Here is an 11,734-nt window from a genome sequence, read left to right on the forward strand (position 1 = left end):
AGTGCTACATTTGCTACAAGTGCCTGCACTTCAGCGTCCGTCCATCTATCGCTGTTCTCCATACTTGCGAAATAAGTTGACACAATGTTTACAGTATGTTTACATGGTGTTTTAAATCATGGCGGGTGAGGGTGTTTTCATACGCGTTTGGCCAATCAATGTCTACTTACGTCACGATTAATACCAGTTGTGCTGGTTAGACACTGCTCCGGAGTAGGAGCTAATTTGGTTCTCAAAAAAGGCAGTCCAGTACTAAAATCACACCCAGTTCCGGCGGTGCGAAAACGCCAAAAAGTGGGTAGTTCCACAGTTAGTTCTGGTACTATGAAAAGGTTCCCGCGGTGCGAAAGGCCCTATTGTTTTTGATAAAGGACTGTTTTATTGTGTTTTACCAGTGACTGAATTGACTGAAGGAAGAAATGAAAACCGTGTGTTGTCATCCTATTTTTTTTTTTTCTTCATATTTCGTTTTATTGGACTAAATGCTGCCTGGAGTGGATATAAATATTGAGGTGAATTTCAAAAACAAATGGATGGTGCTGAAGCAAATTTTAAAGGGGTCATGGCATGGATTTTTTTTATTATTTTAATATGTTCCTTGAGGTTTACTTCTAATGTGAATAAAGTTTTATGCACACAACAAAATAAATAAATAAATAAATAAATATGTGGAAAAATGATTATTTTCAACCCTCATTCTGACCCTCTCTCTGAAACGATCTGTTTTAAGGGGCGTGTCCTTTAAGGTTTGTCAGTAATCAGCCGCTGTTGTGATTGGCTAACGTCACTGCATAGGAAACGGTCATTTCCAGACGAAGCATTATGAAATCATTTACTTACGGTTTGTGATGCAGCTGCAGTCAGATCTACTGCTTCATCTTTCAACAAATGATTCTTTGTGACTCTCCATGACACTGTGCCTCGATTACAAAACAAAATGCTCCAATCCGGGATGGCATTAAAAATAAACTATCCACTTGTTCCTTATGCTGGGATCCTTCTGATATCGGTACAAAGACATGAACGAGCTGCTTAAACCAAACGCGTCAAAGCGAACGTTCGGTCACACTTTATATTAGGTGGCCTTAACTACTATGTACTTACATAAAAAATAAGTACAATGTACTTATGGTGTTCACATTGTATTGCAAAACACTTTTGCTGCTATTGATGTGGGATATGGGTAAAGTTAGGGACAGGTTTGGTGGTTTGGGTAGGTTTAAGGGTGGGTTAAGGTGTGAGGGATGGGTGAACAGTGTAATTATAAATGCAATTACAGAAATTAATTACAGATGTAATTACATGCAGGTATTTTTAAAATATAAGTACAATGTAAAAACATGTATGTACACAATAAGTGCATTGTACCAAATGATTAATTTAAATGTGAGTTCATAGTATATAAAGTGGGACCGAACATTCTTTCACTGCATTTGTCCTGACGACAGACTCGAGCGCTGGACTGTGTCAGAAAGAGAACCGCATCTGTGTACTGTATCCACTGTAGACAAGATAGCGCAGTGATTGTCATTTCTATTTGCTTTTGACGCGACGCGACACAACGCTCGCATTCATCGTGATCGTCAGCCGTTAGCGACTGAACGCCAGTGGGCGGGGCCTATGCTGAGAAGAAGACTATTGGTCGATGTCTAGCTCTGGAGGCGTGTTTATGCAAACGACTGGTGCTGAGTGACGTCACCTTGTACATCAGATCCAAACGAGCTGTTTCTGGAGCTCGATTAAATAAATGCTTTATAACGAGGAGGACGTATTAAGCTATGAAACTTGCAGGATGTTTTAATGGTACAGAGACCTCTTAGATGCCAAAAGATCAAGGCAAATTTGATTTCTCATGTCATGACCCCTTTAAGAAGGAGGGGGAGATCACATCTAATCTTCCAAGAGATTGAACGTAATCAGCAGCTAAAAACCTGATGTTATAATAGACCTGCATGTTGTTTAAATAGCAGCGGGTTTTGAAGCAACACTAATGTCTACGGCAGAGACAGTTCCACAAAAACAAAACATGTTATATAGGTGATGCTTATTGAAAATACAGCGGTTACCCCTGTGCACAGAATAAAAAAACACCACTTTTAGGCTCAATACAGTGGTAGGATGGAAAGAAAATGCCATCAAAGACTTGTGTGAAGACGGTTTTTTCTTCTTTGAATCATTTGCAGGAATCATATGAATGGAGTATTCAATACTAGAATACTCCAATACTAATGGAGTATATCAATGTAAGAACGATTAATTTCACCCAAAGGTGACAAGTTTGCATGTATGATGTCACAACAGAGAAGAAACATCACTCGCAATTTCCGTTTCATGTGGATTGTAGAGATGCAGTAACAGTGAAAGTGCACTGCGCTAGAGGTGTGGAAGTGTTGCCTCATATGTGAAAATACATGATGAAACAAGTGAATTCAGAACTATAGCTGTGCAATTACCACTAATAATCAGAATGGATATTTCTTCACTTAATGACCATAATTTATGGCAAATCATCACACACTGATATATGCTTCCAAAGCAGGTTCCTGGATTTAGAACGCAATTTCTCTAGATTGAAAATGATTTAACAACATTAATTATTGCAAATTATTTAAGAAATAACTTTCTTAAAGGGACAGTTCACCCAAAAATGTAAATTCCGTCACCGTTTACTAACTTTCAATTTGCTCCAAACCTGTATGAGCTTCTTATAACTTTTACAAATATCTTTCATAAAAGAAGACCTTTTGAAGGATATGGATAACCAAACAGTTGCTGGGACACACTGCCCCCCACAGTGTGTGTGGGGGGGGGGGATACATTACATTTACATTTAATTAGCAGATGCTTTTATCCAAAGCGACTTACAAATGTGGACAATAGAAGCAATCAAAACCAACAAAAGAGCAATGATATGTAATAATATGTGACCCTGCAGCACAAAAGCAGTCTTAAGTCGCTGGGGGATATTTGTAGCAATAGCCAACAATGCATTGTATGGGTCAAAATTATAGATTTTTCTTTTATGCCAAAAATCATTGAGATATTAAGTAAAGATCATGTTCCATGAAGATGTTTTGTAAATTTCCTACCGTAAATATATCAAAACTTAATTTTTGATTAGTAATATGCATTGCTAAGAACTTCATTTGAACAACTTTAAAGGTGATTTTCTCAATATTTAGATTTTTTTGCACCCTCAGATTCCAGATTTTCAAATAGTTGTATCTCAGCCAAATATTGTCCTATCCTAACAAACCATACAACAATGGAATGCTTATTTATTCAGCTTTCAGCTCATGTATACATCTCAATTTAAAAAAATTGACTCTTATGACTGGTTTTGTGCATCAGGGTCACATATGTTTTGGGTTTTTTTCAATGGAAGTCAATGGAGACCAACATTCAAAATATCTTCTTTTGTGTTCAGCTGAAGAAAGAAACTCATACAGGTTTGGAAGAACATGATGACAGAGTTTTCATCCGGGCTGAACTATGCCTGTAATACATGGGTTTGATCTGTGTAAATGAGAGACCATATGTCATGCATGCACTAGCATTTATTATAACAACATGGATACAACTATGTGCGTTATATGGTACTAAAATATGAACTAAAATCACACCCAGTTCCGGCGGTGCGAAAACGCCAAAAAGTGGGTAGTTCCACAGTTAGTTCTGGTACTATGAAAAGGTTCCCGCGGTGCGAAAGGCCCTATTGTTTTTGATAAAGGACTGTTTTATTGTGTTTTACCAGTGACTGAATTGACTGAAGGAAGAAATGAAAACCGTGTGTTGTCATCCTATTTTTTTTTTTTCTTCATATTTCGTTTTATTGGACTAAATGCTGCCTGGAGTGGATATAAATATTGAGGTGAATTTCAAAAACAAATGGATGGTGCTGAAGCAAATTTTAAAGGGGTCATGGCATGGATTTTTTTTATTATTTTAATATGTTCCTTGAGGTTTACTTCTAATGTGAATAAAGTTTTATGCACACAACAAAATAAATAAATAAATAAATAAATATGTGGAAAAATGATTATTTTCAACCCTCATTCTGACCCTCTCTCTGAAACGATCTGTTTTAAGGGGCGTGTCCTTTAAGGTTTGTCAGTAATCAGCCGCTGTTGTGATTGGCTAACGTCACTGCATAGGAAACGGTCATTTCCAGACGAAGCATTATGAAATCATTTACTTACGGTTTGTGATGCAGCTGCAGTCAGATCTACTGCTTCATCTTTCAACAAATGATTCTTTGTGACTCTCCATGACACTGTGCCTCGATTACAAAACAAAATGCTCCAATCCGGGATGGCATTAAAAATAAACTATCCACTTGTTCCTTATGCTGGGATCCTTCTGATATCGGTACAAAGACATGAACGAGCTGCTTAAACCAAACGCGTCAAAGCGAACGTTCGGTCACACTTTATATTAGGTGGCCTTAACTACTATGTACTTACATAAAAAATAAGTACAATGTACTTATGGTGTTCACATTGTATTGCAAAACACTTTTGCTGCTATTGATGTGGGATATGGGTAAAGTTAGGGACAGGTTTGGTGGTTTGGGTAGGTTTAAGGGTGGGTTAAGGTGTGCGGGATGGATCAACAGTGTAATTACAAATGTAATTTCAGAAATTCATTACAGATGTAGGTTTTTTTTTTAAGTCAAGCAGATTGCATTGTGGGACATACTGTATGCACCTAACAGTGTACTCTTGTTGTATATAGCATATTTTGGCATTGTACATCATCAGTTTTCTCTGAATGCATACAATTTGCATACTCTGTGTAGTACACTTTCTAGGGAAATACTATGAGTAGCATGCTAGTATGCTATTTTGAACACAGTCGATACTAATGCTTGAAAAATGTGCTTCATTTCAAAGCACAAATTAACTAGTTTAAGTCAAAATATTGTTCAATATTCCTCACTCTAATAAATGTAAACACTTGGCAGGTACCCTGATGAGGGTCACATCATTAAGAGCAGTGAATTAACACTGACCCTGACAGATCAGGCTGATTTTGGTGTGTATTTCTGCGTGGTGAGGAACAGCACAGCGCAATTCATCGTAAAGGAATACAGTAAGAAAAGGGACAGGTTTGGTGGTTTGGGGAGGTTTAAGGGTGGGTTAAGGTGTGAGGGATGGGTGAACAGTGTAATTATAAATGCAATTACAGAAATTAATTACAGATGTAATTACATGCAGGTATTTTTAAAATATAAGTACAATGTAAAAACATGTATGTACACAATAAGTGCATTGTACCAAATGATTAATTTAAATGTGAGTTCATAGTATATAAAGTGGGACCGAACATTCTTTCACTGCATTTGTCCTGACGACAGACTCGAGCGCTGGACTGTGTCAGAAAGAGAACCGCATCTGTGTACTGTATCCACTGTAGACAAGATAGCGCAGTGATTGTCATTTCTATTTGCTTTTGACGCGACGCGACACAACGCTCGCATTCATCGTGATCGTCAGCCGTTAGCGACTGAACGCCAGTGGGCGGGGCCTATGCTGAGAAGAAGACTATTGGTCGATGTCTAGCTCTGGAGGCGTGTTTATGCAAACGACTGGTGCTGAGTGACGTCACCTTGTACATCAGATCCAAACGAGCTGTTTCTGGAGCTCGATTAAATAAATGCTTTATAACGAGGAGGACGTATTAAGCTATGAAACTTGCAGGATGTTTTAATGGTACAGAGACCTCTTAGATGCCAAAAGATCAAGGCAAATTTGATTTCTCATGTCATGACCCCTTTAAGAAGGAGGGGGAGATCACATCTAATCTTCCAAGAGATTGAACGTAATCAGCAGCTAAAAACCTGATGTTATAATAGACCTGCATGTTGTTTAAATAGCAGCGGGTTTTGAAGCAACACTAATGTCTACGGCAGAGACAGTTCCACAAAAACAAAACATGTTATATAGGTGATGCTTATTGAAAATACAGCGGTTACCCCTGTGCACAGAATAAAAAAACACCACTTTTAGGCTCAATACAGTGGTAGGATGGAAAGAAAATGCCATCAAAGACTTGTGTGAAGACGGTTTTTTCTTCTTTGAATCATTTGCAGGAATCATATGAATGGAGTATTCAATACTAGAATACTCCAATACTAATGGAGTATATCAATGTAAGAACGATTAATTTCACCCAAAGGTGACAAGTTTGCATGTATGATGTCACAACAGAGAAGAAACATCACTCGCAATTTCCGTTTCATGTGGATTGTAGAGATGCAGTAACAGTGAAAGTGCACTGCGCTAGAGGTGTGGAAGTGTTGCCTCATATGTGAAAATACATGATGAAACAAGTGAATTCAGAACTATAGCTGTGCAATTACCACTAATAATCAGAATGGATATTTCTTCACTTAATGACCATAATTTATGGCAAATCATCACACACTGATATATGCTTCCAAAGCAGGTTCCTGGATTTAGAACGCAATTTCTCTAGATTGAAAATGATTTAACAACATTAATTATTGCAAATTATTTAAGAAATAACTTTCTTAAAGGGACAGTTCACCCAAAAATGTAAATTCCGTCACCGTTTACTAACTTTCAATTTGCTCCAAACCTGTATGAGCTTCTTATAACTTTTACAAATATCTTTCATAAAAGAAGACCTTTTGAAGGATATGGATAACCAAACAGTTGCTGGTACACACTGACCTCCACAGTGTGTGTGGGGGGGGGGGATACATTACATTTACATTTAATTAGCAGATGCTTTTATCCAAAGCGACTTACAAATGTGGACAATAGAAGCAATCAAAACCAACAAAAGAGCAATGATATGTAATAATATGTGACCCTGCAGCACAAAAGCAGTCTTAAGTCGCTGGGGATACAACAATGGAATGCTTATTTATTCAGCTTTCAGCTCATGTATACATCTCAATTTAAAAAAATTGACTCTTATGACTGGTTTTGTGCATCAGGGTCACATATGTTTTGGGTTTTTTTCAATGGAAGTCAATGGAGACCAACATTCAAAATATCTTCTTTTGTGTTCAGCTGAAGAAAGAAACTCATACAGGTTTGGAAGAACATGATGACAGAGTTTTCATCCGGGCTGAACTATGCCTGTAATACATGGGTTTGATCTGTGTAAATGAGAGACCATATGTCATGCATGCACTAGCATTTATTATAACAACATGGATACAACTATGTGCGTTATATGGTACTAAAATATGATGCAGTATCACACAATCACAATATAAAAGCCTGAAATAGAAACCCTAAGTCTGTCCTAATCTGTGTGGGTCCCACCCTACACTTTGTGCTGCTTTTACTGCATGCTTTAGAAGAAAGAGGAGAAGAAATGGTTGCACAAGACGATCCACAGCGGGACGGTTGCAGATCCACCCTGACCTGAATCAAACACACATGTGTGTCACACATCTCACAGGATGCCTGGGCTCACTACACGCTTCTTTAAAGATCCGATGTTTCTGTGAAGCACGCTCTGACCTTCATGAGGAAGTGAGCTCCACCCAAAGACTGTGTCAAAGACCAAAACCACACTCGTAGGTTTCATTAGCAAGCTATTTATCGCACCAGAGCTGAGAGCTGAGAGCTGGCAGAGCAGAAGACTGATCCGGACCAGAACCACTGCACTTCTGCACGCTCCCGAGCCACATAACCATCATGTGACACAAAATCACTGCAATCAAAATACACTCCAAGTTTGAATCTGGAAAAAATAAATAAACAAGACGAGCAATGATCAGCACAAACCTTGTAAACCTGTCCATAGGTCCCATTGCCGACCACCTCGATGAGCTCGAAGATCCCGGCGGGATCCTGAAATCAAGAGAAACACTGAGCTTCAGGGGCCCCTGACACTGGCATCTCACTAGAGACTAATCAAGCTTTGCACATCTCAGGACTGTACATCTGTATATAACTCATTAAAACATTTCATCTGTTAATAGCACATTCACAATTCTGTCTGTTGACATTTTCTTTTGCTCTGTATTTTGTTACAATATTGTTATTTATTGTCTATTCTCTTTATCCACATGAAAAAATACTATAGTAATTTACAGTAAATACTAGTGTTTTTGAACCATACTATAGTAAAGTGTATTATACTGTATATATTATAGTATTTACAACACTTTGTTAATGAATGCTACTGTAGTATTAACTATAGTGAACTGATAAACTGTAATAAATACTAGTGGTCGACCGATATATATCGCCAAGGCTGATATATCGGCCGATATTTGGCATTTTTTAAATATCGGCATCAGCCGATAAGTGTTCTTGTTTGGCCGATGCGTTAGAGACGGGACTTTTATTTTGACAGCGCTGACATTCTCCGTCTTGTTCGCTGTCGTCGTTAACAGTTCTGTCTAATACGGATAGAAGTCTGTCTAATAACCAGATAGAACGGTTAAACAAAGGAATTAAAATGTATACAAAAAGTATTATAACGATTGCTTTTATATTATTAGTAATAGAAAGGCAAACATTATAATACTTTCTTGTTTGCCGTCAGCATTCAGCAAATACGCATTTATATAATTTAAACAAATCTGAATGACTAATGAACATTTAATTTCACAAAGCTTGCAGACTTAGTCGGATCTAGTTGAGATCTTGTGAAGTGTGCATGTGTATCCTGCATGATCGCGTGTTCTCTGCGTGACGGTCGGTCCGTGTGAATGTAATGCAGACAGGAGGAGAGTTCAGCTTCACTGGAGACAAACTTTAAACTCGTGATTTCAAATTATGCTGCGCTTTATGCATTTGCCCGCTGCCATATTCATGTCATTTCCACTGTGTGCTGTATGTAAAATGAGTGTTACCTTGGCTTTATTTGAAAAAATATGATTAATGCACACAAACTTCCCAGAATACTGAGTGCCCTGTTGGTTACAGTGTTTACTTCCTTTTTTATTATATTTTTCATTAAATATTTATTTATTTGTGAAAAAAATAATTTGTCATCTAAAGTATAAGTATGTTTATTTAACACATTAATTTTTTCATCCATTTTCAAATTATTTTTACATTTCTTAAACATTAATTAAAATAAATAAAATTATATCGGCTTTATATCGGCCACCCTGCTTTCCAAAATATCGGCATCGGCTGTCAAAAACCCAATATCGGTCGACCACTAATAAATACTGTAGTATACTTTAGCTTTTACTAACCTACAGTAAACTGTAGTGTATTTTATTCCCTATAGTTGTAGAAAACTTGAATGTTTTGTTTATATTGTATTACCACAGCAACTACAGAATGACTACAACACATTAATTCAAGTACTTTACTATAGTATGGTTCAAAAACACTATAAATTACTATAGTATTTTTTCATGAGGGTTATAACCGTAAATGATATGTACTTTCTGTTCTGGAAGCTCTGACAAGAGAGTGTCTTGTGTGTGTAAACACGCTTGATTCGGATTCGGATTCGGATTGGGATTTCTAGACTGTGATTTGAGACATGCTCTGTTTTCACTCCCAGATCATAACTTACACGACTGACAAGAGCAGAGTTCGACGACTACTGTAAACTTGAAACGACAGTTAGAGTAAAGTTTATACAAGTTCTCGCTACCAAATCAGTGTGATTGAGCGCTGACAGAAACTTTGTGCCAAGCCTCGACCTATCGCTGCGAAACTAGCGAAACCAGAACACAAACAGTGAAGGCTGCACTCACCCGTAAACAGGCGAGGTCGATGCTACTCAGACTTGCTGTAGGGAAGTCTCTCGCCATTTTAATGAGCTCGTCTGCCAATATCAGAGTTTCTTAACTGATCATGGTTTGAGGAACAGTATGTCTGCCCATCTGCAGCTCCTCGACAGCGCATCTAACCCTACTATAGCGAAGGATCGGCTCGTCAATCATAATGATATAACGGACCTCTCGCCCCGCACTGAACTGCGCTCAAACCTTGGTGCAAGTGGGCGTTTCACAACTGGCGGATTAGCCAATCACGTCACAGCGCACACTCGGCTGCGTAATATTAATGAGATCATGTTCCAGACACTCCCGGAAAGTTACAAAGCGACCTCACGATCTGTTTAATATTCATGAGCTTCTCCTTCGCTTTAGTAGGAGTTGGCGTTTCTCAGGACAAACACAGGAAACCCGGAAAACGAGTAAAGAGTGAAAAGAACAAAACAACGCGTCTTATCTCTGTGTAATAGAGTTTGCTTTAGCCTCAAACCTGGCCTGTGTTTTAATAGTCATTAAAGATTTTTATTGGAAACATTCTGCCACCTTTATGTCAGTTTCATCACATTAATACAACATGGACTTATAAAGGCATCTCTCACAGTCATTTACTCATATATTTATTTATTTTGTTGGTCTGATAACAATTGTTATTTTTGCAAGGTATATTACAAATAATGTATATACTAAAACCAGAAACCTGTGAATCAGACAAGCTGCTTGGTTTGTGAGTGTAATAACAGCTCGCATATCAATACTCTTCCACACATGACTGTATCTGAAGAGTAACACGGCATACTAGTCGTGAGTATACAAAATCAAATCTTTCATCCTAAAGGGCAGCATTGCATACAAATTCAATAAAATGCTAATAAATATCAATATTGATCAAAAGTGTCTGATCATTACCAGCACTGAAATGCTTCATCTGTAGTACCAGATACACCATATAAACATGATGTATCTATCCATAATGTATGAAAAACTTCAGAATTCTGAGGAAGAAAACAGCCAAATGATAAGCTGTATCAAATATGTAAATACCTCCTGGACTAGCTACAAACCACATCAATGTGCTTATTAGATTTGAATAGGAATTATTTGCATAAATAACATATTCTTTAAAGCTCAGAGCTGATGTGTCTTTACATTATTGTGCTGTAACAACCGAAGACATAATGTCAAATAAACCAGATGCGGTGCTTGATGGAATAACTGTACATAGTAGAATTACCTCAATATTCAAGTAAGAAAACAATATCAGTAGCTCTTCATCTGTCTGAACAAAGTATGAAAACACTAAAGGCTGGAAGAAAGCGAGATAAACCATTATGGGCCAGTTTTACTAAACAGGGCAAATTAGCGAGAGAGCGCAATTCCAAAACAGCGCCGATAAGGATTTACTAACAATGTAGTCGCAAATAAAGAATAAACCAATAAAAAAGCCACAGTACGTTTGAAAAGAACCGGAGGCCAAAAATTAAAGGGTTGCAAGAAGTTTTCCCTGCTGAAAAATAACACCATCACAAAATTCGTAATGGTTTTACTGGTTATAATGGGACTTGTGTTGGTTTTAATGGAAACTGTAATGGTCCCTGTGGGTCTCTACTGGTAATTGGTCGCCTTCTATTGGTGGCTTGATAAAACCACTAAATCCTAATGGAATACGTCCCAAAACACACTACAGAAAACCATTTTTTAATGGTTTTAACGGTTAAAAGTTGATGGTTTGTAATGTTTGTAATGGTATTTGTAATGGAAGCCATTAGAATTTTCTGTGATGGTTCTATTGTTTTTTCAGCAGAGTTGATAGTCCTCGTATAGCGTGACTCCTAGTTGAGGGTCTTTTATCTCCTGAAGCAAATTAAAAATAGCATGGTTTGGCAAACGATTATAACGCAAACGTTAGTAAATCTCGTTGCGTGATTCATTTGAATACTCACCTCCCATACATTTTGAGTCTGAAAGGGAAACTCCTACAAATGCATATTCAATAAGGTCAGGCGCAAA

The 11,734-nt window shown here is 37.6% G+C and overlaps 2 protein-coding genes across 2 annotated transcripts in view; both read right to left on the reverse strand.

Moving 5' to 3' along the window:
- LOC107677007 (mitogen-activated protein kinase kinase kinase kinase 4-like) overlaps positions 1–9,925 on the reverse strand; it is a 65,156-nt gene extending 55,231 nt beyond the window's left edge. The window contains exons 1-2 of the mRNA XM_016471783.1: positions 9,707–9,925; positions 7,767–7,832 (exon numbers count right to left, since the gene is read on the reverse strand). Coding sequence (XP_016327269.1) covers positions 7,767–7,832; positions 9,707–9,763 — 123 coding nt within the window. The 5' untranslated portion in view covers positions 9,764–9,925. The remainder of the gene's footprint in view (positions 1–7,766; positions 7,833–9,706) is intronic.
- An 851-nt stretch (positions 9,926–10,776) lies between these two features.
- LOC107677005 (X-linked interleukin-1 receptor accessory protein-like 2) overlaps positions 10,777–11,734 on the reverse strand; it is a 208,257-nt gene continuing 207,299 nt past the window's right edge. Inside the window, exon 13 of the mRNA XM_016471781.1 lies at positions 10,777–10,780. Within this exon, the coding sequence (XP_016327267.1) occupies positions 10,777–10,780 (4 nt within the window). The remainder of the gene's footprint in view (positions 10,781–11,734) is intronic.

This window comes from Sinocyclocheilus anshuiensis, unplaced genomic scaffold (genome assembly GCF_001515605.1).
Source record: "Sinocyclocheilus anshuiensis isolate Anshui unplaced genomic scaffold, SAMN03320099.WGS_v1.1 scaffold608, whole genome shotgun sequence".
In the NCBI taxonomy this organism is placed as follows: Eukaryota; Metazoa; Chordata; class Actinopteri; order Cypriniformes; family Cyprinidae; genus Sinocyclocheilus; species Sinocyclocheilus anshuiensis.